The sequence below is a fragment of the Coffea arabica genome, chromosome 7c (assembly GCF_036785885.1).
Source record: "Coffea arabica cultivar ET-39 chromosome 7c, Coffea Arabica ET-39 HiFi, whole genome shotgun sequence".
NCBI classification, from domain to species: Eukaryota; Viridiplantae; Streptophyta; class Magnoliopsida; order Gentianales; family Rubiaceae; genus Coffea; species Coffea arabica.
Window position 1 is genome coordinate 1,181,011 of NC_092322.1, and position 26,554 is coordinate 1,207,564.

At 38.7% G+C, this 26,554-nt stretch overlaps 4 protein-coding genes across 8 annotated transcripts; 3 read left to right on the plus strand and 1 right to left on the minus strand.

Annotated features, from left to right (window-relative positions):
- The first annotated feature begins 439 nt into the window (after nucleotides 1-439).
- Nucleotides 440-7,260, plus strand: LOC113698749 (potassium transporter 8). Of its 4 annotated transcripts, none has more exons than XM_027218676.2 (9): nucleotides 440-1,028; nucleotides 1,134-1,339; nucleotides 1,435-1,921; nucleotides 2,015-2,068; nucleotides 4,205-4,465; nucleotides 4,550-4,602; nucleotides 5,154-5,277; nucleotides 5,399-5,653; nucleotides 5,953-7,260. In XM_027218676.2, exons 2-9 carry the CDS (start codon nucleotides 1,298-1,300, stop codon nucleotides 7,008-7,010), a joined length of 2,334 nt encoding a protein of 777 aa, XP_027074477.1. In that variant the 5' UTR covers nucleotides 440-1,028; nucleotides 1,134-1,297; the 3' UTR covers nucleotides 7,011-7,260. The 4 variants fall into 4 exon arrangements, with proteins under 4 accessions (XP_027074477.1, XP_027074478.1, XP_071913025.1 ...); XM_027218677.2 differs by having other exon boundaries at nucleotides 440-1,007; XM_027218678.2 differs by having other exon boundaries at nucleotides 463-514.
- A 931-nt stretch (nucleotides 7,261-8,191) lies between these two features.
- On the plus strand, nucleotides 8,192-12,433 carry LOC113700029 (uncharacterized). The gene is made up of 7 exons (XM_027220442.2): nucleotides 8,192-8,675; nucleotides 8,789-8,869; nucleotides 8,979-9,155; nucleotides 10,432-10,602; nucleotides 10,841-11,053; nucleotides 11,132-11,220; nucleotides 11,457-12,433. Exons 1-7 carry the CDS (start codon nucleotides 8,591-8,593, stop codon nucleotides 12,132-12,134), a joined length of 1,494 nt encoding a protein of 497 aa, XP_027076243.1. The 5' UTR covers nucleotides 8,192-8,590; the 3' UTR covers nucleotides 12,135-12,433.
- A 7,921-nt stretch (nucleotides 12,434-20,354) lies between these two features.
- LOC113700030 (uncharacterized) lies at nucleotides 20,355-20,906 on the plus strand. Its single transcript, XM_027220443.2, has one exon. It carries the CDS (start codon nucleotides 20,355-20,357, stop codon nucleotides 20,904-20,906), a length of 552 nt encoding a protein of 183 aa, XP_027076244.1.
- A 2,452-nt stretch (nucleotides 20,907-23,358) lies between these two features.
- Nucleotides 23,359-26,259, minus strand: LOC113697992 (RING-H2 finger protein ATL46). Of its 2 annotated transcripts, XM_027217643.2 has the most exons (2): nucleotides 25,361-26,259; nucleotides 23,359-25,135 (listed from the first exon to the last, which is right to left on the minus strand). In XM_027217643.2, exons 1-2 carry the CDS (start codon nucleotides 25,479-25,481, stop codon nucleotides 24,288-24,290), a joined length of 969 nt encoding a protein of 322 aa, XP_027073444.1. In that variant the 5' UTR covers nucleotides 25,482-26,259; the 3' UTR covers nucleotides 23,359-24,287. The 2 variants fall into 2 exon arrangements, with proteins under 2 accessions (XP_027073444.1, XP_027073443.1); XM_027217642.2 differs by having other exon boundaries at nucleotides 23,359-26,259.
- Between the last annotated feature and the right edge of the window lie 295 nt (nucleotides 26,260-26,554).

The window sequence follows — 26,554 nt, forward strand, 5'->3', positions numbered from 1 at the left end:
ATATTTTTATGGACTATAGTTTTATGATGTGGTGGTATTATTACAGATTGTTTTTTGAGTGATGGTGTTTTTTCTGGAGTAAATATAGTGGTTTAGAAGTATTTTTGGTTAGCAAAATTAGTAAAAGGATAGTTTAGGATTTTTTAAAATTTTGTTATACAAATAACAAAAATAAGTGATATTTTTAAGGTGTTAGGGACGCTAAGTGATATTAAGAGGAAACCTCAGGGAAGGTTTCTGATATTATCCCGAAATATTTACTATACCATTAGGACCCTGTCCCCACCTGAGTCAACCCGTCCGAGTAACAGAGTCCACTGAGTTCCCTGTTCCGTTCCTATTCGAAACTCTTACACGTTTCTTTCAGCCTTCACTGTTCAGGGCCCACAAGTCTGCTACATGTAGTCCATCCTGTCCTCCTCCTCCTCTCCGTTTTTTTTTTTTTTTTTTTTTTTTTCTCCCTACCCTTCTTCTCAATCGGCAACTCACAGTCCGACGCATCAAGAATATACCAGTTAGTGTCTGCACGCTTGACAGGCTCACTCTCTCCCTCATCTCCTATGTTCCTCCATATCTCAACTCCATTCAATTTAATTCTTTTCCATCTTAGAAAAAAGCTTAAAAAAATAAAAAAGTGGACGGAGCCAGAGCCAAAGCCCCTTCGGTTCTTTTACAAACTGATGATAAAACAAACAGCCCCACTCCCACCTTGAATATTCTACATTTGCAGCGAGCTGGACAAACACAAAAACATATTATATAGTAGAACGGGGCCAAAGCCTCCCCGGTTACTGAGCAAACAATTACACAAAAACGCCCCCACAGCAGTCAGATCCTCGTCAGACAATTTTTGCTCGCATTTTTTTTCTTTGTTATCTATACACGGTTGGGCCTACTTCTCGTGATCAATAGAAGATTTTCTGACTCAATGGTGGAGGGATTCTTTTGATTTAGTTGTTTCCAACTCAACCTTCTTATGTCTCACTACTCTTGTCAATAACATTCATGTAAAACAGTACACGCACCCGGTATTTTTATTCTCTTCTGCTAGATATTCTAGAGCACAGATTCTCACCAACTTTGTTTCTTTGAGTACTTCTTTGACATTTTGGTGTTTCTTGTTTGTTACTCAGATGCCCTCATTGTCGACGTTTTCAGCTTTCTTGTAAAGGAAGGCCCCGTTTCTCTTCTCCTCTAATAGTTGGATTTTCTTCAAGCCCTCTGGTGCTTGCCCATTTGGGTTATCTCCGCTTCTTTCTCAATTTGATGGAACGAATGGGTTTTCGCTGATTCTGAAATGGCTTTGATGGATGTTGAAACTCGTACAAATCCCATTAAGGTGAGAGTCTTGCATTGAGCTTCTGTAGAGTCCCATGTTCAAAGATAGAATGCTTTTATACCGATAATCACGCTAGTGTTCAATTGTTGTTGCAGAAGGAGTCATGGCGGGCAGTGTTGACTTTGGCTTATCAGAGTTTAGGTGTAGTATATGGCGATTTAAGCACTTCGCCTTTGTACGTGTACAAGAGCACTTTTGCAGAGGACATTCATCATTCAGAAACTAACGAGGAGATCTATGGGGTGGTATCTTTCATATTCTGGACTCTGACTCTTATTCCACTGCTTAAGTACGTCTTTATAGTCCTTCGAGCGGATGATAACGGTGAAGGAGGGACCTTTGCTCTGTATTCTCTGCTCTGCCGCCACGCCCGGGTGAGCACCTTGCCAAATGGCCAGGTTGCTGATGAGGAGTTATATGAGTATAAAAAAGACGAGATCGTGTCTGCTGATAAGGGTTTCGGATTGAGATTGAGATCAACATTAGAGAAACACAAATTTTTGCAGAGGATATTGCTTGTCTTGGCCCTGATTGGGACGTGTATGGTCATTGGGGATGGAGTGCTTACACCGGCAATTTCAGGTTCTGGCGAGAAAGTTCTTTGTTCCTTTTTATACTGTTTAAAATTTGTGAATTGGAAAGTCACCAATAAGTTTGTTTGGTTCTTTTTTGCAGTCTTTTCTGCAGTTTCTGGTCTGGAGCTTTCCATGGCAAAGCCGCATCACCAATGTGAGTCCCTTGTTCTATGCTCGACAGAGATATGCGTGCTTAATTTGGCTAGGCTACTGCGAATATTATGCAGCATGAGTATCTCATTACATTGACCACTTTACAAATTAAGTTGGAAATTATGCATAAAGAAAACTTGTTAGGGACACCGACTTGAGAAACTAGAAGTGTGTGATGCATAGAATTCAGATCGGAAATTGGTCGGTTAGAATATAAGCCTCACATTCCTGTGAAATCAACTGCCACTGGCAATACTTGGGCCGGCGGTCTCTAGCTATTGTTTATTAAGCCGGTTAGACTAATTCATTTGTCATATTCGATTTTGTGTGATGCTATAAATAATAAGGGACTGTCAATGGACCCAAAGAAAATGATATTTCAATTAATTATCAATTGCTAGGACTTCCTTTGAAATCTTGTAGAATTCTGTAGACGTGTCGCGTGTGGCATGTGGATAAAGAGAAGGTAACCATTGCAAATAGACAACCTTTATTGTGGGCCCCGTTAAATATAACTAGGACAAAGTTTCTCTGCTTGAATTAAAGTCATCTCAGACCAACTCCCCCACCATCAAGCCTTTGAAGTCATCTCAAACCTTCCTTCCCACTTATTGCTACACGTGTGGCTCTCCAAATTCAGACGGATGTGATCCGCAGTGATTCAGTCTCCGTCGGCTCCCCATAGGTCTAGTTAGATTTTTCCTACAATAGAATAGAATAGGAGTAGGAGTAGATGTAGAATAGATAAATATCGAGTGTCGAAAAAAAATTAAAGTCATATCAACATCAAATCAAATCAATATCAAATGAATTGTAAAAGTTAGGTCTCCAACTTTTACATTGAGGTGGTAGGCCATTTTGGATTGTCCTATCTAAAAAGTGACCATGCAACTTGAGACATCCATTAAGTTCTTTCTAGACAATCTTGTGGGCGGACTTTGTAACTCTGGAGAGTACGTAAACACAATCTCTCTCACAAATGGGAATTAAATTGGAATGAACTACTGTATAATAAATAGACCTACTGCATGGTATTGCTTGGCTGACAGAATAACAAGACCAACAATGAAGCTTGAAGTATGAACAAGGCCACCATATTGAGTCGAGATGTTGAGCTCAATTTTCCAAGGATTAGTTGATTGCAGGATGTTCGCCATGTTGAGAAATGAGAATCTTACTGAATGTCAAATATCATCCTAAATCAAAGACTAGATTGAAGTTATTGTGGCACTACTTGATTAGAAGTGGAATGCCTTACAATCAATAAATCTTTATTTGCTGCTGAGAAGAATTATTGGAGATTGCACACCTAATCTCTTGATAATTCAGGCTTCTATATGTGAAATTCTTTTTCGTTTTTGAAGGTTTTTTTTTTGCCTTTTTTTTGAGGGGGAGGGGGAGGGGGGGGGTTGGTTGTTGGTCAGTTTGCAGGATTACATGCGGGGGTCATCTTTTAATTCCATCATTATTGGTGTTGAGAATTTGGCGTAAAAATTGAAGTTGCTTTTATTAGGTGCAAATATATTTCAACCATGGATTTTTTGTGGTTTCTCTAATATACCTGCTTTTATATATTTTCTGTCGTTAAAATAAGTGGAACCCCCCATTATTTCCCCCATCACGGATTTGTTAGTGTCATTTGTCTTTCCTTATTCTGGCGTGATGCTGTTAAGGGATGTTTATTGGCACTTCTTGTCTCATTGTCCTTGTGTAATGCTCTGCAGTGAAATTTGATAGTACTGGAAGCACTTCTAGCTGAAGTCTTGTTACAGCTTGTACATTTTACAGCGTGACATTGCATCTCCAATTATACTCCAGCTAATCATAAGTTAGTTTTAATTACTCTGCCAGTTTAGGAGTATTTGTGATACGTTGTCCCGCTTCTTGTTGCACCCAGCTGTTTGGCCCGCAGAGGATGGTCAGCCTATAGCTTCATATCTGGCAGATCTTTGAAAAGACGCCCTCATCTCTGCATGCATTTCTAAGCTGCTAAACTGGTTTTACTTTCTCGCCATGCCCGTGCACATTTAAAACTTAACGAGTTAGGCAGGATGACCTGATTTTTTCTTTCACTTCTTTAGCACGATTCTTCTATTCGAACCATTCTGGTGATGTAGCTCTGTGGTTCGATCTGCAGATGTAGAAGTTCCAGTTGCTTGCGTCATATTGCTGATTTTATTTTATCTCCAACATTATGGTACCCACCGGATAGGATTCCTCTTTGCTCCAATCGTAATCACATGGCTTTTCTGCATCAGTGCCATTGGCCTGTACAATATTTGTCACTGGAATCCTCATGTTTATCGAGCAGTCTCTCCTTATTACATGTACAAATTCTTGAAGAAGACCCGAAAAGGAGGTTGGATGTCCTTGGGTGGGATTTTGCTATGCATGACAGGTAAATGTCTGGAGAAAGTGGCGTTTCCGGTGTTTCATGCTTGTAATCTACTCTTATTTTTGCGCGTGCGTCTACATCTTTCAGGTTCAGAGGCCATGTATGCTGATCTTGGGCACTTCTCTCAGCTGTCTATAAAGGTAAAATATAGAATTTCCCATTGTTATATTGTGTTCTAGAGTTTTCTAGTTCAAGTATACAAAAGAAAAGCATAATTTTGGTATGTGATCATCTAGATTGTAAAGTTAGATCATGTATGATATCTCATTCTGCCTGAGCCACATTGAACTTGTCACGCAGTTCTTATAATCCTAATTAGTCCTTGTAAAGTATGTGAGGCGGTGGGTTTGCAGTTTAATAATCTTCATATGTAACCAATTATTTCTTATCACATACATAGAGGTTCATAGAATCTTCACATTAATAATTTTAAACTGCTGATTGTGGGTATCTAGCGAAAATGATTGGGGTTGTTGGTAACCAATTTATTCTGGAAAAGAAAATGTAGAAGTTATTTAAGAGAAAAATGTTGAACTGCATTGACGATTGCATTTATTTTTTTTATGTCATAGCAAAAAGTTTATTAATGCTAGATGGCAAATGAATATTATGTCTAAACACATGTAGCTTGTCAACCTGACTAAACTTCTTTGCAAGCAATTTCTGTGACTGATTTGGCTTTTCGCTGCAGATAGCTTTCACTTGTGTGGTGTACCCTGCCCTGATCCTTGCATATATGGGACAAGCTGCGTATCTTTCTAAGCATCACTTGATTGAAAATGATTATCGCATTGGATTCTATGTATCAGTACCTGGTCTGAACTCATCTTCTTTTTCTTCATCCGTTTGGAAGGAAATTTTCCAATGACATGGATGGTTCCAGTCTTTCAGCCTTAACATATATTGTTTTTTTCCTTTCTTTTTTTTTTTTTCCAGAAAAGATAAGATTGCCAGTTCTTGTTATTGCAATTCTAGCTGCTGTAGTTGGAAGCCAGGCCGTCATTACCGGAACCTTTTCTATCATCAAACAATGCTCTGCTTTGGGTTGCTTTCCAAGGGTCAAAATAATACACACATCATCTGAAGTACATGGGCAGATTTACATTCCAGAGATCAACTGGACTTTAATGTTGCTATGCTTGGCTGTTACTGTTGGTTTTAGAGACACAAAACACATAAGCAATGCATCAGGTAATAACCAAGCTGAATTTTCATGCCTGGCTCTACATAAGATGCTTTAGTTACAAGGATTCTTTTTGGTGCATCTTGTCAAATCTACCTAGTGTTCAAGTATGTAAAAGACGGACAAGGCATTTTAACTCTGCTGCTTTACACGTTATAGAATCAGAATGTTGGTGCTATAGTTCATTTTAGATGTTCATGGCGCGTAGTCAATAGCTTTTATAGATCAAAATGTGGTTCTATGCAAATTCCTTCTTCTGAATTTGGCGCTCTAGCCTTTGGTCTTGCTCATATTGTTGTCTTTGCAGGTCTGGCAGTCATTACTGTAATGCTGGTGACAACCTGCCTAATGTCTCTTGTTATAGTCCTATGCTGGCGCAGAAGCGGCTTTCTAGCTATTTGTTTTATATTCTTCTTTGGTTCCATCGAGGCGCTCTACTTCTCGGCTTCTCTTATCAAATTCCTCGACGGGGCTTGGGTCCCAATTGCTCTGTCATTCATCTTCCTAATGATCATGTACACATGGAACTATGGGACGCTGAAGAAATATGAGTTTGATGTCCAGAACAAAGTATCAATTCAATGGCTCCTCGGTTTAGGTGACAACCTGGGAATTGCGCGCGTGCGGGGCATTGGTCTGATACATACGGAGCTTGTATCCGGAGTTCCTTCCATTTTCTCTCATTTCGTCACTAATCTCCCAGCTTTTCACCAGGTGGTCATCTTCCTTTGCATAAAATCTGTGCCAGTGCCGCATGTAAGGCCCGAAGAGAGGTTTCTGGTGGGAAGAGTTGGACCAAAAGGATACCGACTCTACCGATGCATAGCTCGGTATGGCTATCGTGATGCTCACATGGATGATGTTGAGTTTGAGAAGGATCTTGCGTGCAGCATAGCTGAATTTATTCGGTCAGAAGGGCTCGAAAACAATAATGTAAACATAGAAGATGATGAGAGGATGACAGTTATTGGGACTACATCGACTCACTTGAATGGTATAAAATTATGGGAAGGTAACGGAGGAGACTCATCTGACGCTACAATGGCCAGTGTTGCGGAGTCGAGGGAGATCATCAGCTCACCCAGGGTTCCGAACAAGAAAGTAAGGTTTCTGGTGCCCAAGAACCCGGAAATGGATACGAGTGCAGTGGTGGAGCTGCAAGAATTGATGGAAGCCAGGGAGGCAGGGCTGGCATTTATACTAGGTCACTGTTATGTGAGGGCAAAGAGCGGTTCGAGTTTTATGAAGAGGCTCGCCATAGATGTGGGCTATGATTTCTTGAGGAGGAACTCTCGGGGACCATCGTATGCATTGAGTTTTCCTCGCGCATCGACTCTGGAGGTTGCGATGGTTTACCATGTATGAATGAATGCTATAGCCTATAGCCTATAGCCTATAGCCTATAGCCTATAGCTAGCAAGCATATGGTGATGTCTCCTCCGTTCTGTTCCTTGTTTGAAATTTTTTGCAGTAAAAAAAGATTGTACTAGGAACAGAACACCATGTATTAATACTTCTTCTGTCTGACGGCCAGATCAACAACATGCAAAAAAAAAAAAAAAAAAAAAAAACTCGTTCGCTTGGAAGTATAGGAAGCATTATATTTTAAATTAAACTCGTCTGTTCAAATACTAGTACTATAAATTGCTGAAATATTCCATTTCCACCCCCAAAAAAGAAAAAAAAAACAAAAGAATTAAGCAAAGAACGGGGGATGGGCATGGGACTTGTTTTCAATAACTTGTGGATGGTGGTGATGATGATTCCGTCCCAGTAGTTGAAGGCATCTGGAGATCTTTTCAGAAAAGAAAACAGGAAACCAACATATCATAAACGCAAAGCCACGAGTTTACTGACCTTGTCCCGGCCGCATTTTTTTTTTTTTTTTATCAGTAACGATACATTTGTATAACTTACTCTATCTTAATTTAGGAGGGAGGGGGAGCTTAAGGAGACTGTGATAAGAGGCTAGTGGATATACAGACCCAACTAGATCAAGAAAATGATCTGACACAAACCTTAAATTTTTTTCGTTGAAAGAGGGACTTAAACTTCTCCCTGGTGGCCACTGAGCCATTGGCCCAGACCGCATTCGCTTCCTTTCCTTTCCTTTTTCTATTAATTATTAATTAAGGAGGACCGGAGGAGTAGTACTTTATTTATTTTATTACCGCATCCAGCAACCTCTCTCCATCGGATGGACAGTAATTCCTTCCCTCTGCAGTCTGCACAGCACACAACACCAGAAGATTCTTCACTTTCCTATCCCGATCGAATCTCGGAATCCCAGATTACCCCTAGGAATAGTAATAATAATATTATGACTGCTACTACTGCCACTAATGAGAAAGTAATGAGAAGGAGATGGCTAAATCCAGAGAGAGTATTCACTGACCAAAGATCAGCGCAACAAATGGCTTTGAAGAAAAATATGCATTCAAGGCAGAAACAGAGCGCCATGCTTCTTTTTCTCTTTCCTATTTTACTTGCTTCTTTACTCAACCGAGACTGACCCCTCCCTCCCTCCCTCAGCATTTTCTACTGCTTTATGCAGTATATTATGTTACCTTGAAGTAAGCTCCCTTCTGTCTTACACTTCTACTGCTTGCCACTGCCACCCAGAGTACTATTAAACCTTCCAATATCCATCTTTTGTTTTCTTGTCTCTTTTAATTTTCCATTCCTCTCTCTCTCTCTCTCTCTCTCTCTCGCACTAGTCTCACTCGCTTGTTAGTTGTTACTCTCCGTTTCTGACTTTCCGCTGAAGAAATTTCTGCTTCTTATTACAATAATGTAATAAAAAGGGTGTGCAGTATATGCTACATTCTGTCCTCTCGGTGGGCTTTGTTTCTCTGTGTTTCCCTCTTAGGGAAATGCAGAACTTTTAAACCTTTATTATTCCAACAAGTTTTTTGTTTTTTGCTCGTGTGTTGAAGTCAAGAACCATGGCAAAATTTTGGATCATTTTATTCCTTGTTCTCGTGTTTCTAATCTCCGGATGCACGTCGGCTGCGGCCACCCCTGCTGCAAGTGAGTGCATGCATATGTATATGCACGTATAGTCCGTATTTGCCGTCATGTTTTTATGGTGAATGAATTGTTTATGTGTCTCAAAATTGAATCTTGTTAATGTGTTTGTACAGAAATTGTTGGTGGGGTTGTTACAAATGTTGCTTCTACACTGTTCAAGTGGTTGTGGTCGCTCAAATCAACTTCCAAAACAGGTTAAAATTCTCTTCTTTGGCCTTTTCTCTTGCAAATATATTCCTGTTTCTTGATTATGCTGGGGTAATGTGATTGATGGGGTTTAATTGGGGTGTGGTTTGTCTGCAGCAATTTCAAGCCGTTCCATGATGAAATTTGAGAGTGGCTATACTATTGAGACTGTGTTTGATGGAAGCAAGCTTGGAATCGAACCTTATTCGGTGGAGGTGTCCCCATCTGGGGAGGTGTTGCTTTTGGATTCTGAGAACAGCAACATTTACAAGATCTCAACACCATTGTCCCGGTGTAAGTTATTACCGGCCATCTCAACAGATGAATTAGTGTTACGCTGTGCATAAAGCGCGAACCGTAATTTCCAACTTCTCAGCTCTAAACATTTGTTAATTTTGGTTTTCTCGCAATGAGTTGGGTCCTAAGGTTTTTCTCTTTTGAGTTCTCTCGAATCCAACATTCGTGATGGAGCTTTGTTTACATGAAGACTCGAACTTCTTCGTTTGCACTAAATGTTTCCCCCTGGCCCTGAGAGTTTATAACTGATTCTGACTCATACTATAGCGGATTTGTTAGCTTTGCCTCCCTTCTCAGACCGAATCCTCATCTAGTAACCAGCAAACTTGTCAACTTTATTCTTTTCGTGAGACTCATTCCTATCCTTTATCCTTCCGCACTTCTTGAGATAGGCAAAGGAATTAAAATTAAAGAGACCTCGGTCCCTCTGTATCCACCAAACTACCAACCCCTTCCCTTCAAAACCAAAAAGAAAAAGAAGCAAGGATTCAAACGAGAAGGAACTTTGCATTTTCTGAAGAGAGGGGGGGGGGTTGGTAATAAAATTCTCTGTCTGTCTTTACAGAATGCTCAATGCAAAAGGCAAATAAGAAATTCCAGTTGAATCCAGTATGGTACCTGCTAATAATCGTCCTTGCCTACCAATCATTTTTATTTGTAGGTTGAAACATTAGTGTTTACCGTGATTCCCGAAATAATGCGGTGGCTACTTAGTTTTCAATCTTTGCGGGGCCTAGGCTGTAAGAGGTGTTAGCTTGTTAATTTGAGATCTGCCTTCTGCTCTTTTCTCTGGTAAATCACAGTTTAGTGCTATGATTTTTGGAGAAGTAAATTGATGAGCTTTTGTCTTTATTTATTTAGTTTGGGCAGAATAATATCTTTTTGAAAGTAGACACAATGTCCTGGAAGCTGCTTTGGAATCAAATTTTTTTTCTTTTGGAGTTTTATCACAGATTCACTTGTCTTCCTTGACCAGTATTTTCAGAAGTCCTGGATGCTTCGTATCTTGCCTTTCTTTTTCCTTTCACCGTTGCCTTGCGACGGGTTCATGGCAGTTAATATTTGTTTAGCCTCTCTGTATAAGATTCTTCACACAGATTTAAGAGGCTAAAGCTTCAAGCTACGTCACTGCTAAAAGACATTTCAGTACCTCTTGCAACCTTTCACAAATACTTATTTTCTTTTTCTTCATTATTTTAACATGTGAGATTCTGTTTTGAGATTTTGACTTCACTGAAATTCATACTTGTTGAACTGAATGGTTGAGCCACAGATAGTCGACCCAAGCTGGTAGCTGGATCCCCTGAAGGATATTCAGGGCACATTGATGGGAAGCCAAGAGAAGCAAGGATGAACCACCCAAAAGGGCTTGCAATGGATGACAGGGGAAATGTGTATGTTGCAGATACCATGAATATGGCTATACGGAAAATAAGTGACAGCGGTAATTTGCAAGTGCTCATGTCAGCATTATCCTATTTTGCGATGGATTTTTTCCGAGGCTTCAATTTATCAAATTCCACCTCGTCCATTTTTCCTACTCCCTCCTCCACAAAGAAAGTCGAAATGAAATGACTTCTTCACCATCAAGCAAAGCTCATTTAGTTCCTCATGGCATTCCTTTAGATTCAATGAATGTGAAACAAAGTGCTGAAGGCCTCAACCATTTTCTGTTCATGCAGGGGTGGTGACGATTGCAGGGGGGAAATGGAGCCGTGGAGGAGGCCATGTTGATGGCCCGTGTGAGGATGCAAAGTTTTCCGATGATTTTGATGTGGTGTATGTTGGAAGCAGCTGCTCACTTCTGGTAGTGGATCGAGGAAACCAGGCAATTCGAGAGATCCAATTGCATGATGATGATTGTTCTTACCATTATGATGACAATGCACACTTGGGTAAAACTTAATTTCATAGCCATTTTCTCAAATTCATCAAAATGGATATTAGTCAGCTGCCTATTACATTATTTGCAGGTATTGCAGTGCTTGTTGCTGCTGGTTTCTTTGGGTATATGTTGGCCTTGTTACAACGTAGAATCGCAGCTATCCTTTGCTCCAATGATGTAAGTCATTAAGGCCTTAAAAAACACTTTAATTTCCCATTTCAAGAGCAGATTTTTTGGACATTTGAGTATTGAAAGCAGGTACTTGTTCTGTAAATACACTTTTACATTATAATATGTTTAGTAATTTAAACACCACACCCGGCCGTGGTACTTGGACAAATTTCTGTGAATACTTCAATGGTGTAATACCTTTTCTCATCTTACAATATCAAAGTTTGTTTTGTTATCTTTAGGATCCAAGAGTTCATGCCAAGAGTATGCCACCAGCCCCATATCAGAGGCCTCATAAATCGATCAGACCTCCCTTGATTCCCCCAGAAGGCAATTATGAGAAGCCAGAAGAAGGCTTATTTAGTTCATTGGGAAGACTTTTTGTCAACACTGGATCATCTGTAATTGAAATTTTTGGAGGCTTGTTCTCAGGTTTTAGGAAAAAGCCATTCCACCATGTTGTTCAGCAGCATTACAATCACCCATCCCAACATCCTAATTCTTGGCCCATGCAAGATAGCTTTATCATTCCAGATGAAGATGAGCCTCCCTCGGAAGAATCTAGAGACCCTACACCAAGAAAAGTTTACCCTTTTATGACCAGAGACTTGGAGAAGAAGCAAAGCCGGTCTTATTACAATGGTGGATGGAATGCTGATCTCCATCCGCAACAACAGCACCAATTTCAGCAGCAGCTACAGAAACATCATCAGCATCATCAGAAGCACCAGTCATCCAGAGCTCAGACTTGTTATGAGCAAAACTGCGAAACAAATGAGATCGTCTTTGGGGCGGTTCAGGAGCAAGCTGGGCGGCGTGAAGCAATGGTGATAAAGGCTGTTGATTATGGAGATCCTGTCTATAACAGTCACAATATCCGATCAAGATATAACTACATGGGGTACTCTTATGGATATTGATCACTTGTTCCCTGACATGATACGGAGAAAAATGTCTCAGGTGAGAGAATGAGACTGTGAGGAAGATGAGATGATTTTAAGAGAAAGATGCGCTGTTTTTCTGGAAGCAGGATAAAGGGTTTCTCAGAAATTTAGGAACCGTTATATATCGAGTTGCTGTATTGTCTTTCTAGTTCTAGATCCTGAATTGGAATGTACAGCTAAGAATTGGACGCAGACAACAAATTTACCGTAGAACAAAAGATGGGATAGTCTGTACAAGTTTACACGATGGTAATAAAAATCATGCTTTCCTGCTATAGCTGTCTAAGTTAAGGGGAAGTAACACAAATGTGCAGGGCAGCTTCAAAAATTTATTGATAGGAGTGTCTTAAAGAACAAGATAGATGTACCTTTTGCTGTTCCATTCAAGCCTAAATCTGGGGGCAATTCAAACGAGTGGAAAGAATTTCTTCAAAAGCTGAAAGATTAAGAAACCAATTGCTTACTAGTACATATTCTTTACTTGGCCCCTTGCTGGGGATGCTAGATCTTTTTTCAGGTCTGGTTATTTGATTTTGTTGGAGGAAAACTAATGCATGTGCCGTAAAGAAGTATGAAGCTGTAGTAGATTTTAACTTGTGAAGTGTGCCTCTGCAGCATATATTAATTCGAATCCTATCTTTGGAGGAGGAGGGAGGAGAGGGGGGGAGCAGCCTCCTGTGACAAATGATGACATCCCATGAAAGTGATATTTGCATTATCTATTTCCTTGGAGTCATGAAGAACGACGAGAGTTGAGTATCACGATATCCTGAGCAGGGACAAAAAATATAGGAAACTGCCGGGCGCTATTGCAACAGTACTGAGAAGAGCTCCACGGCACGGCCATCAAGGAATTAAGGAAGCTTCTGCTACACGATCTTGCAAAACTTTTTCATCCATGGCAAGAGAAAATGATAGGCGTGCAGGATCATCTACCTCGTCCGTATTCTCTTCTGGAGTAATTACAATTTATTTATTTTTATTAATACATCTAACATGTGTATTAAGTTCTTCTTAACGACGACTTTTGCCCTCTCAAATATTTTTACTTAATATGTTCTTCATAAATCATAACCACCGTTCCAAGCAAAAAAGTATTAGATGTAAACTTCCCAAAGGAGATTATGTACGCTGCAAAAGCAAATTTACTTTAATGAAACTCCGTTTTCATTATATAAAAAAATGTATTAGATGTATTACATGCACTTGAATATACAGAGCATACAAGAAATAAATATACCACATGAATGTATTACACCCAGTCCAAAGGTCCACTTGTAGGACAGGTAGCAAATTCTCCAAGGGTCCAGACAAGCAGATGTACTACACCCACTTGTATGCATTCTCCAAAGGTTCGCTTGAAGGTCAAGTGGTATGGTCAAGGGTCACACATGACTCTTGAACATATCTATGATCTTCATTAATTTTATTTTATTTTTCTATTTTGAGAGCAAAAGAAATAAATATTCTTGTTAGAATTTAAATCATAAATTAATAAATAATATTTTTACTTAGTTCCGACAAAAATGGCTCATAATAAATTCTTGTATTTAAGGATTGCAAAAACTTTAAATTCTTCATTCATAAGTTCTTTATCTACAGAGCATATAAAAAATAAACTAATATAATCTTTTGCTAAGAAATCTCCTAATAAATTGCAACTAAAGATACTTCTAATTCAAAATACTTTAAAATATCAAAAAACACCAATTGTTGAACTACTCTAACAATTAACTAATAACTTAATTTATTAACCAAATAGACCTATTCTAATATTAAAAAGTTGCATTGTTTCAATGGTCTTCCTAGTTTTTTTTTTTTTTTTTCAGTCAAATGGCAAAATCTACTCTACTCCTACTCATATTCTAGTCTATACTAGGATGAGGGAAGACCCAACTGGATCAATTGAGAAACGATGAGCATTGAATCACCATCGGATCCGACGAGTACACTACACACTTGTATGAATTTTGGAGAAGCCACATACAGTGGCACAATAGTGATGCGAGGAAAATTTTGAATTCTTGACCTCATATCGCACCAAAACTTAAAATCTTTCATGGGAGACAAAAAGTTTCAATGGTCTTTCTAGTTACTCTGCTGCTTTTGTTGCAAATTTAGAATTGTCTTTTAAAAATCTTCAAACATTATATTGTTTCTGACAAGACTTTTGTAGAATAGTTGTAAATTGATGATTAGCCTGGCGATGAACCACCTGGTTTGGCTTTTTAGGCCAGATTCTAAAATAAATGGTGACATCTTTGATGTATCCAAATAACCTCTTTAAAGGTCCAAAATGGAACATCTCTCTGTAACATTTGAACATGAACAGAAAACTTGCAAGATGCAAAATATTTGATCAAACAACAAACTTAATTTATTCGACACCTTCCACTTACCAAAAAAATAAAAAGTTGATTAAAAACAACTTAACTTATTAACCAAATTGGCCCATTTTAAAGTTAGAAAGTTGCAGAAGAATTTGCATTATTCTAACAATAATGTTTGTCATATTTCCTGTACGGACGCTGGATTATTCTAACAATAATAATGTTTGTCATCTTTCCTTTTTCCTTGCTAATGGCCACGCATGGATCACTAAATATGGTGCAACAATACTTGGCAAAATGACATTTTGAAAAATTAAAATTTGAAACTTAAGTGGGCAAAGCAAGGGAGACTAGAAAATGATGAGAAATGACCACACATCCTTGGTTGATATCCACAAATTTTCACTGCCTTAGGTTGGCTAAAAATGCATTAAACATTAACGTGACGAGGAACATGGATATCACGGCGCTTAGAGCTCAAGGGCTTCTTCAATGGTTAACATGGTAAATCAAATCATTTATCCGGACCAAGAAAATCCCTTCCCATCCAAGAAATAAAGGAAAGGAAAATGGACCCAAATTAAAGGACGGTGACATGATATATAAGTAGCTAGGTCAAGCAACGCGTGCTGGCGAAATAAGATACAAGCGTCATAATCATAACCTGCTCGGTGTTTGAAATATGGCGGGCCAGAAAAAAGGACCAGTTTTGCTTCTTCTTCTTTTTCTTTTTAAATTTTTTTTATTAAAGGTTGCCGCATTTTGAATCCTTGGAGTTCATATTCTTCTCTGGACGAACGTTTCATTCCTTGCAAGCATAATCCATTGCCCGCCAAGCAATTGAAATCCAATGCGTACCTCTATAAGCCAAATTAATTCACGAGTACTCACAAAAGAAAAAGAACAGAAAAGGGAGGCTAGAAAAATGTTCTGCAGTCCTCAACATGACAGCGAAGTTGTATTAAACTAAATGAAATACATTGGAGAAAACAATAAAAGAATGATCATATATATTTTACTTCCGGCGATCCTTAATTTACCCAAAAGGGCAAAAAAAAAACGGAAGTCGATATAGACGTACAAAAACAAAATCATCTAGGTGATTAGAGTAGTATACTTATGATTGCACCGTGCATCCCTGGAACGGCTGCTAGCGCAGACATGTTGTTGAGTTGGGGTCCCAAATCCCAAGTCAATTATGCGTACCAGTAGTGAAGGAATGTCCTTGGCCGGGACTTGGGCCAGAACTCTTGACAGCTTGAAAAATAAGAAGAATGTCGTGGAGGCGATTCCTATAAGCTCCTTGAGCGTGATACGATGTTGTTTGAGCATGATACGGATGATGGTACCGATGGTTTGGGAGATTAAGACGGCGAGCTTCGATGGAGGTGACTTGAAGCAAGCTGAAGCACAAGCATAAGGCGGCAGCAACTACTATTAGGAGATTGTTTTGCTGTCTGGTGCCCATGATCGATACTCAAATTAAATCAGTGAGAAGCTTTTCTGTTTGCTGCAAGGGAACAGCAAATTAGTTGAATATGAAGTATGAAGCATTGACTCCCCGGTTGCTAATTCGATTTGATGTATTTATACGGAGGCAAAGATTGTGGCTAAGATCGTCTGACCATATGAGAGATTGGAACGGAACGGTGGCAAAAGTGGGCGGTTCAAACACGCTTGGGATGCTACGGCTGTATTAAGGAAGCATGGGTGGAAAAAAATGCACATACGAGAGACGGAGTCAGGAAGAGGGTTTGAATTCTAAGGATGGAAACTTTTGGGAGGAGACTCGGTGAACGAGGCCGAACTGCAAGTGTTTGGGGAAAAAAAAAAAAATGAGACGTTCGCATGAGAGCTTTTACTTTCAAGTCCAGTCTAAAGTACGTGGTTGACCGATTTATGTTACTACCGCTGTTATTATGCGGTAATGAAATTTTGAGAGAGGACTTGATGGGATTGGAGTTTGGTATCCAATCGTTGTATTTTTTTAATATTATTTAATGTATAATTACGTTACATTAATTATTATATTCAAAAGTAAAAGTGAGAATAAAATATTTAACATATATATATTTAGCACAGCATTATCATATATTTTTATACCAAAACTTTAAACATGTACAATGATTGGACGGATCTGCACAAAGTACAGGTCCATTTGGCAAGTGAGTTTTTTTGGTGTTTGTATAAAACTTTACTGTAACTTACTGTAGAAGTTTTTTTTTAAAAAAAATTTTGAAGTGTGTAAATTTTTAAATATTTTGAAATGTATAGTTTAAAACTTTTGAAAAATATTTTGAGATTATTATAGGTAAAATTTTTAAATAACTTGTAACAGATAAACTTGACAAAAAAAACGTGGCTGACAAACAAGGCCAGGAGTCTTTGTCCGAAAATTCAATGGGGAGTTTCTTGCCTTGCGCCTACATTAGCATTTATTTTGACTATTAACCACTCCATTGAATTGAATACTTATTAGACTCTCTTTCGTTTGGCCTACATTTGACTATTTGTTTGATCAAGTCACCCAATTCAATTTGAAATGTAGCACAAGCTCACCAACCAGGAGACTTGCCAATCCAAGAGAAATGGTAAGAATGGGGAGGGATAAAAGTTGTCATTTCCTAACAAGAAAAGAAAAAAGCATTTTTCTAGTCGAATACTGGTCAAAGGTACTCGGGAATTTCCTCAAATTAATCAATTAAGTCCCAGAGTTTAAATTTTGCTCTTCCCCATCCCGCCATTCCTTTCTGGGCAGGTTATATTTCTATACTGAAAATCGAAATATGTTTATTTATGTATGGCCCCAAGAAAAAGGGATAAAAAAAAAAAAGGCGGTACAAATAAGGTTGTGTTTGGATTGTATTTTCCATTATTTTTCATAGAAAAATTACTGTAGCGATTTGATGTATGTGAGAGAAAAAGGTAATAGGGAAATGTGATCACGAAAAAAAACGTAATTTTCCAACGGAAAGTTGCAATCCAAACAAGGCCAAGTTTTTCTCGCTCAGCAGAAAGTTCAAGCTGGGCATTCTTTTCCAACTTTTTCTCAGAATAACGCAAGCATGTTTGGATTGCTTGTTTCCGTTAAAAAATATTGTCGTTTTCCGTGATCACATTTCCCTATCACCTTTTTCCCTCACATATATCAAATCGCTACAGTAATTTTTCCATGAAAAATGACGGAAAATGCAATCCAAACACAACTAAATTTTGATATTTTGGGATCATGTCAGAAGGCCATCCCTATGAATTGGATTCCTCCGCAAATGTGTCGAAACTACTAAACCCATGAATTGAATCACATGATTCAGCCCACGGAAGGATGGGCGAACTACCGGCCCAACGGGTGTCAGACCTAATAGTCTGACTCCGGAGCCAAACTTGCTGGAAGAACATAACAAATGAAGAAATAATTGGTTGTTAATGCTCTTTACGCAACTTTCTTTAGAATTTTTTTTTTTACACACTCTTTAAATGTTGTGCAGGCCATACCTAAAAAAACACCTAGAGTAACTAAACTGCTATAAAAAAACAAAAGTGTATTACGAAGTCTTTTGGAACGTATAAAATATCACTCGCCTTTGTAAAATAGGCAACGGTTTGTCTTATGGATACTGAGGTGTTGAGTTTTTAGAAATATATAATTAATTAGAAAAAATATATAAATATAAGAAAATTAATTTTAAAAAAAGTATATATATAAATACGAGAAAAAATAGTACTTGTTACTGTATGTGTAGACGGGATGAGTTAAATGGAACGTAGCTGTGTTAATTAGTGGCTTGAGCAAAGTAAGCAGTAATTTAGTGAAAACACACGTAGACAATTACGAATGAATGGCGCCGAATCTGACGCCTGAATCTGCTGAGTGACTCTGGGCATCCAAAGCGTTGGGTGAGGGGTCAGCCCTGCTTTCTGACTTTTTTGAGCACCGCCCATCTTCTTCTCCTGGAGTTGAAGAATTCTATAGTGAATCTTCAGACACCAATCATTTCGCTCGAGCAGGACACAAACCATCAATCATTGTATAAAATTACAGTCATTTGAGTTCAATAAATTCAAAAAAATATATATTCTTAATGGGGTGTGTACATATATATATATAATTATTAATTTTCTTGCATTTGTATTCTTTCTTTAATTATAATTGTTACATTTTTTTATATTTATATAATTTTTAAATTATTTTATTTTTTAAAATTTAACACTTAAAATATATGTTAACGACACCAAATGCGGGAATAATACATGACAAACACGCACCTACCTAGTGAACTAGTAATAATAACACTTGCAAGGAAAAAATAAAAGAGAAACATATGTTGGTGACCACTGTCAGACGAGGATTGAGGCTAGAGCTGTTAAACTTCACGAGTAACTCGAAAAACTTGTTAGAACTCGGCTCGATAAAGCTCGAGCTCGACTCGTTAGTTGCGGTAAACGAGTCGAGTTCGACTCGTTTGATATCCGAATATCTCGTTAGAACTCGTTAATAAAGAGTATATTTGTCATTTTAGAAATCAAAAGTATAAAAATTGAAAATTATAGATTTTTATTGAAATTAATTTGCACGAGTTCGAGCTCGAGTCACATGTATATTTGACGAGTCGAGTTCGAACACATTTTAAAACTCGTTTGCCTAACAAACTCGAGTCGAGCTTGGCTTGAAATAAACTCGAGTCGAGCTCGGCAGCCAAATACTCGGCTCGACTCAGTTCGATTAACTGCTCTAATTGAGGCCCCCTAGCACCATAAGCACCACACTAATATAGTTCCGTGTATATACATAGTTGGAGACTTCCCTTTTTAAATTTTTGTCTTTTTTTGTCGATTAGTACTCAAGTGTTCAATAACAAGAATCAGTGACAGTTGAGCACCAACTAATACACCCACCTTAATTGCAGTACCTACTCATTAATCATCTCCCCAGTGCCCCCGCAATCATAAAACCCTCTTGCCATGTCACAATTTTGAGAAACAATCCCAATCCATGATGGATATTTTACTCCCCTCTAAATATTTTACGTAGAAAATCATGGAAATAAAAACAAACTTTTTATGTGTGCAACAAATTGCATTTTCATAGTGTACCTATTTGTTTTTGTTTTTTTATTTAAAAAGAAAAAAGAAGACAAAGTGAAAATGGCATGTTAATGATAAGAATCCAAATGTCATCGAAATTTAAAAGCAAAAAAAAAAAACACTTTTAATTATTGTTGTATCTATTCTCCATTAGCCCCTTTTTAAAATTTTCATTTTTTTTATTTGGGAAATGAGTGTTTTTAGTAGTTTTCATACTAGGAAAATGTTGCTGCATTTTTTTTTATTTGTTATTTGTATTACTATCATTTGTCTTATCCTATAATTTAATAAATAAAAATTATATGATTACAATAATGATAATGAAAGTGTGATTAATAAAAATGGGAGTAGGAATAACAATTCCCTTCCAACTAATATCCACCTGGCTTTATGAAGAGTTTTGGGCTGGCCCCAGTCACTGGATCCAGCTGTGACCTCCTTAGTTATCAACGGATATACTCCACTAATCAGCAGGCCCGCTCCCCAAGAGAGTTCCACCTCATTCACAGACACGGCGGGTAACCTTTTCCCAACGGTATTTTCGTTACGCTGTGTAGCCCCAAGGCTGCAGGCAGCCTAGTATAGGTCACCCCTTCCCCTCTCTCCACCGTTCTGAGACTTATATAGGCCACTGAAGCTCTCAGGGCAAGGGAGCCGGGGGAGGGAAGATACATGGATAGATAGAGAGAGAGAGTGTGTGTGTGTGTTAGGGTTAGGGTTTCTCGAGAGTACGAGGGAAAAGCCCATTTCTCTCTCTATCTCTTCTTACTTTTGTGTGTTGATGGCCGCACACAACAACAGCAACAACAACAACATTCCGGAGTTTTCGTCAACGGAGACAGACTCCGATGAGGAAATGCAGGAAGAGTTGGCATTCGCCAACCGGAGGGGCTGCTGTTTCTGGCTCCCGTGTTTCGGTTCTGGCCAGTCCGACACGGTCTGGGAGAGGATATCTGCGACGCCAGAAAAAGAGGAGACATCCAGGTGGAGATGGGATTGGTGGGACAAAAGCTTGAACGCTTTAAAGAAAATCAGAGGATGGTCGGAACTGGTGGCTGGCCCAAAATGGAAAACGTTCATCCGCCGGTTTAACAAGACCCGCGGGCTCAAGGGCGGAGGGAAATTCCAATATGATCCTGTTAGTTACGCTTTGAATTTCGACGAGGGACCGGGTTCAAATGGCCCTTTGTTTGGGGATGATGATCGTTTTTTCCGTGATTTCTCGTCTAGGTTTGCTTTAACTCCCGGGAGGGTAACGGCCAAGTCGCTCGTGGCGGTGGCGGTGGCGGAGGCGGGGAAGGATGGAAACAGCGTTCACGTGAGTTACACGTGATGAATGAAGTTGTTTAGACGGATGGGGCCGCTTGCTACGCTGCGCTGAGGGATGGGCTGCAAGTGCGGCGCACAATTTGCCAACTTAAGGAGCCTGGAGCCCACTTAACGGGCTCTGACCCGTGTTGTCAAGCGGATTAGTTGGGATTTCCTTTTTCTTTTTTCATTTTCTATTACACAAAATTATGCATCTCCCAAACACTTCTATTTCTTGATTACATTCAATCTTTTTGGTACTCTCCTAGCATAGTGTTAAACTGTTTTCTTTTGTATTTATATTTTTGGCTGTATAGGAGCAAAAAATAAAGGGGTTGTGGTTTTATAGGTTGGGATTAAATTATACTTGTAGAAAACAGCGGAAAAGATTTTGTTTTTGTCAATGACATATCCTTATCGAGCTCTGCTTGGTTACTGTCAATGACAAAAGGTAACAAACAAGGCTAACGAACGAACCTCTCAAGTATTGCCAACTGAACAGGCTGTGTCGTTCTTTATGTGTTTCAACTTTATTTCTCTGCTTGTCTTCCCTGGGCCAAAATTCAAGCGCTGGCCAAAGTATTACTATCAAATTAAGGAGGGTTGTCTAAATCCACACCCTTAATAAAGCTTTGCTTTCGGTTAAGGAGGGTTGTCTAAATCCACGCCTTTGATACATTGATGACGACCTGTACTATTGTGGAGTTAAAATGGAGATGCGTATCCAGTGCCTTGCTCTAATTCCATACGTGCAGTGCACTCATCTGATCCGATGATGGTTCAGTTTTCGATTCTTCTGTAGACCATCCGTTTGGTCTAATGGTGATACAGACCCCGTCGATTTTCCTATAAATCCAGTTGGACCATCCTCTTAAAATATGTTAGAGTAGTAGTAAAAATAGAAGTAGATGCATGGTAGATAAGTGACGATTGACAGGAAAAAAGAAAATAAACTGGATGGGGTTCATGGAAGCAACTTTGTTGTGTTTTGTTTCCTGAAAAAGAGGGAAAAATCAATTTTAATAGTAAACCCTTTATTATGTGATAATTCAATGTCTGACCTTCCAATAACTTTAGAGGCGATTTAAAATCACTCAAAATTCCAGACTAATTGGAGGATGTTGTTGAGGTGACTTAACTATGTTGCTATAGAACCATGAAGGAGAAGTCGATGAGCCAAAAATAGCTTAGAGCATAGTTATTAAATTCGGCCGACCCCGTGAACCAATCATTGGGCAGAGCTGGATTTCTAATTAGACCGTTTAAGCATAAGAATCGTTGACCGGTCAATGATTCGGTGATTCAATCGGATTAACCTAGGAACCCGATCGATTTTGTCTACAAACAATTGTGGAAAAAATTTAGTTAGTTTTTGCTAAGATTCAAACATGGGACCTTAAGTATATAACTAGAACTTAGTTACCACCAAACCACTTACCAAATGTTAGTAGAGTAACTTTCTTATAATATATAAATGTTTTGTCAATTATATATATATTTTTTATTTTTTAAAACAAATTTATTTGAAATCTTTTAATAAAAACTTATGACCCCCCAAACTCTATAAGTTATAAAATGAATATAAAAAATAACATATTAAATAATTCATTTTAAAGACAAATGTTGTTTTTAATAATTTTTTGCACTTAAAATTCGTAAATAAGTTAGATAATTACACTAAATACGGATAAAATTTTACACTTGAAGTTTGATAGATTACTAAATAAATTTATAATTTATTGATTATTCTACAGTGAATTAAATTAAATCAGCATTTGCTAAAGTATTGTTTATTACAATTTATATCATATATCTTATATCAAAAATTATGAAATATAATATTTAAATATATTTAATGATGCACTGATTGAACCACTCACTCACACTGATTGAACTAATAATCCGTTGATCCACCTTTTTCATTGGGTTTCTTCCTGAGCCGGGTTTAATAACTATGGCTTAAAGAACGGAAGAGTGGCGCGTGGATTGCGAGAAGATTTCTTGGTGGTGCCTTGATACATGAAGAAAAAGGTCATTCAGCAATCAGGAGGAGCCAGTCACTCAAGTACTTGCAAGGTCTGGGTCCACCCTGTGATTGGGGCCTCCAAAACGCTGTGTGAGTGCTTCCTTTCCTTTTTTTTTTTGGTTTGAAAGATGTGATTATAATTGTTTCCTTCTTTTTCTTTACTAAAAAGCTTGAACAAAAGAACAAGGTCCTCCTTATGCATTTCATTTATACATTTATACTAGCACACTAAATGGGAGTATTTACTTTGGCAGTTTGGTACAGATACTACAAGGAGCGAGTTTAACTTCAACCCTCAAAACTTTCAGAGGTAGATAGAAATGACCTCCATTTAGATTTACAGGGGAGTTCGATCGCTCATCAAAATCGGACAAAATTATCGCCAACCATACAGGTTCAAGGTTTCAAGCACTACTGTGACCGAAACAAAAGCGAAGCAGCGAGTAGGGAATAATTTCAACCATGTCACCGGACAATGAGGATTCATATTTCACAGTCATACCAACCAAGAGGAAGCCCACGCAGTGGGATGATACAAAAAGAGTCAAAACAAACAAACAAACACACAAATGCCATCCTCGGTCGGAGTTAAAAATCAGGAAAATTTCAGCCTCATCGAAACTGTTCTCATGCAAGACAAAAGATTATTGCGCCGCCAATTATCACCCCCAGCTAAATGATAACAACTAAAGCAAATACTCCACCACAGAACTGAAAAAGGGACACCTAGAGGCAACCAAAAGGCTGATAAAAAAGAAAAATAATTTGGACCCTTATCAAGACTCTAATCATTCTGTCATTTCAACAGCCAAAGACTTTCAATTCCTTGAAGATAAGATGTCCAAACTCCAAAGGCTGTCAATACTCTTTAGAAAAGGCCTGGGATCAGCTAACCTAAACCGTTGTAACGCCAAGCCTTGTATACTAAGACAAAGGGAACAATAAGGTGCAACAAAGTTGATGCAATCCTCATTACCATAACAACTCTTTGCTCCCATTCAATTCCTTTAAACAAACACACTTACCCCAACTTCAAAGAGGGAAAGTATACGTACAGATTTTGCTGGCTATGTAGACAGTGAAATATGGCAAAACTTAGAGGAAATGCTAATCAAGTCATGCATGCTCTTCCCTTCTCATGACATGAGGCATCAAAAGTTAGTACACAAAATGTGCTTCTAAGCCCTGAAACGATTGAAGGAGGCGAAAGAGGAAGTATGCAGAGCATGAAAGCAGCCTTACCTTTCTAACGTATTATAGATCTCTCTGGTGTCAATATATCATGCCACATCTTCTATCTAAAATTTTCTAAAATGAAAGGCAAATTGCAAACATTGACTCGCAGAGTGACTATCAATTGCACATGAAAATACTAACATATCACATGCCTTCAGCTCTCCGCATCCATGGCAAATCTGCAGCGAAAGAAACATCTTCTGATGGGGTGTCTGCAGAACTTGCAAATTTGCCCTTCCTAGGCCATAGCCAGATCTTGGAAACAGAATAGCTATCAGTTTTTGCCCCAATGTCAATCTTCTTTCCTGCCCCATCCTCACTGACTGGAGGATTGCTTTGTCCTCTGTCTTTCAGAAGGCTCACATCCCGACCAATATGGTCATGGCTCAAGGCCACCCTGAGGTGGGAATCGCCGACCACGTACTGGTATGAACCCAGTGAGTAACACCTGCGGGCATCCAAGTTACTGCTACTAGTCTCTCCTCCTGCCTCCCCTTCTTCACCACTCAATTTTCTGAACTTGCCAAGCCTAACGGGAAAGACACCCTTTTCTACAGCAACTTCCTCAATTTCAACCGCCTTCTGGCGAGTTGAGATTCCATTCTCGGTGCTAACAGGGTATCCATCGTCTTCCCTTAGATCATCAAAATCATATACTGGGTTTTCAATAGAGAATCCCGGATTGAAAAGAGTCCCTCTACAAAGAGGACATGTTGAGTTGGATAGGAGCCAAGTGTCTATACAATTGATATGAAAGGCATGGCTGCACATTGGAAGCAATCTCAATTGATCCTTCTTAGAAAACTCACACAAACAAACAGCACAATCAAACGGCTCCTTAGCACCCACAATCTCTTTGTACACGAAGACCGGTAACGCATCAATGAAAGATTGATCTAGACCCGAATCATGTAGATGGAAGAGTTGTTGCAACTGTCTTTGAAGGGCATCAGAGGTGGAAACTTCAGGGTATCGGCTAGACTGAGAAGAGGCTGAGGAAGATGGATGTTTGATAAGAAATCGAACCAGCAAGTGCAGAAGACCAGAAATGAAAAAGAGAACAGCTAAAATTACAATGATAAATAGAACAGCAGGACTAATCCTAGTTCCAGATGATGAAGATGTAGGATGACTTGATTCTTTATGAAAATTATCACCAGTAACATAAGGAGGAGACGAAGCTGAGAGGGGGAAAGGAGGTGGATATGTCAAGATACCATCTTTCTGATTAAGTTGATGCTGAATCCAAGACATTTTCAAATGGGTATGCTGAGAAAGCCATCTCTGACGTCTTGCATCTGACATTGAACAGATCAACTTGATACACTCAGAAGCCATCTCGTCCGCACTCAGTACACTAGAATTAATCTCATTTTCTGCTGAAGCAAACCAAAAGCAAGCATCCCTTTTTCGTTTTTTCTCCTCTCACTTCCGCAAAGATAAAAACTTTTGACTGAACCCCACAATTTCAATGCCTAAAGTTCACAACTTTAGCTCTCAGATTTGAGCAAATGATACCGAAGGTGGCAATGGTAACTTGTAGTGGTACTAAAAAGCAGCAATATTTATTGCTTTCAGATTGTAAAACCATATGTCACTAATTGATTGAGCAATTATAATGGGGAAACATGACGACACGAAGAGATTTACAAAAAGAGCAGCAGCTGATTGAAGCCTCCTGACCTCCTCGAATTCGTAAGTATCGTCAGCACTAATGAAATGAAGTCTTTATAACCCACTTCTTGCTCAGCAAAAACCCTAAACTCGCAGCCTCTGGCTCTCCATTAGGGATCTCGACTCCCACTTTTTACATCAGGTAAAGAGGAAAAATGGATTTTAAAAATCCTCTCTCCCTCTCTTTCTCTCTCTCTCTCTATTCCTCTAGTCTCTTTCTACATGGACACCGCTGACTGATAAGCATACTTTATTAGTGTACTCGTGGTATGTGAAATAAATAAAAATAGGAAGTTGGATATTTTTCACTTTTTTCTCAGTGTATTTTTTGTGTTGGGTAAGGAAGGATAGCCATGGAAGCCGGAAAATAGGCCCTGACAAACGGTAAATAGTTGCTGGCTTGTTGCCAGAGTGAGGACCGAGGAGTTGTTGTTCTCTCTGTTTTTTCTCTTCTTTTTTTTAAAAAAAAAAAAAAAAATCTTTTCTCTTTTTGTAATTTCTGATCTTTGTCGACGTGCAGAGTAAAGTATCCAAAAAGGAGCCACTATAACGTCAAAAAAGATAAAGGGCGAAAGATTTGGAAAAAAAAAAAAGCAATTTTTTTCTGAATATCTAACGCGCCAAATTAGAGCGTGACAACTTCATAAACGACAGTGTCTGTACACCCAAAGTATGGGCCTCGACTGGAGTTACCCGTCCAGGCCCATATAGTTGGGCTAATTACAGCCACTCTCTAG

Bases quoted from the DNA above. Each gene is read 5' to 3' on its own strand.
- LOC113698749 (XM_072056924.1), top strand. From the start codon at position 1,298: ATGGCTTTGATGGATGTTGAAACTCGTACAAATCCCATTAAG. The intron at 4,603-5,153 runs GTAAAATATAGA...TTTTCGCTGCAG, and splicing joins TCTCTCAGCTGTCTATAAAG to ATAGCTTTCACTTGTGTGGT. The intron at 5,654-5,952 runs GTAATAACCAAG...TTGTCTTTGCAG, and splicing joins ACACATAAGCAATGCATCAG to GTCTGGCAGTCATTACTGTA.
- LOC113700030 (XM_027220443.2), top strand. From the start codon at position 20,355: ATGGCCGCACACAACAACAGCAACAACAACAACATTCCGGAGTTTTCG.
- LOC113700029 (XM_027220442.2), top strand. From the start codon at position 8,591: ATGGCAAAATTTTGGATCATTTTATTCCTTGTTCTCGTGTTTCTAATC. The intron at 9,156-10,431 runs GTAAGTTATTAC...GTTGAGCCACAG, and splicing joins CTCAACACCATTGTCCCGGT to ATAGTCGACCCAAGCTGGTA. The intron at 11,221-11,456 runs GTAAGTCATTAA...TGTTATCTTTAG, and splicing joins CTATCCTTTGCTCCAATGAT to GATCCAAGAGTTCATGCCAA.
- LOC113697992 (XM_027217642.2), bottom strand. From the start codon at position 25,481: ATGGCTTCTGAGTGTATCAAGTTGATCTGTTCAATGTCAGATGCAAGA.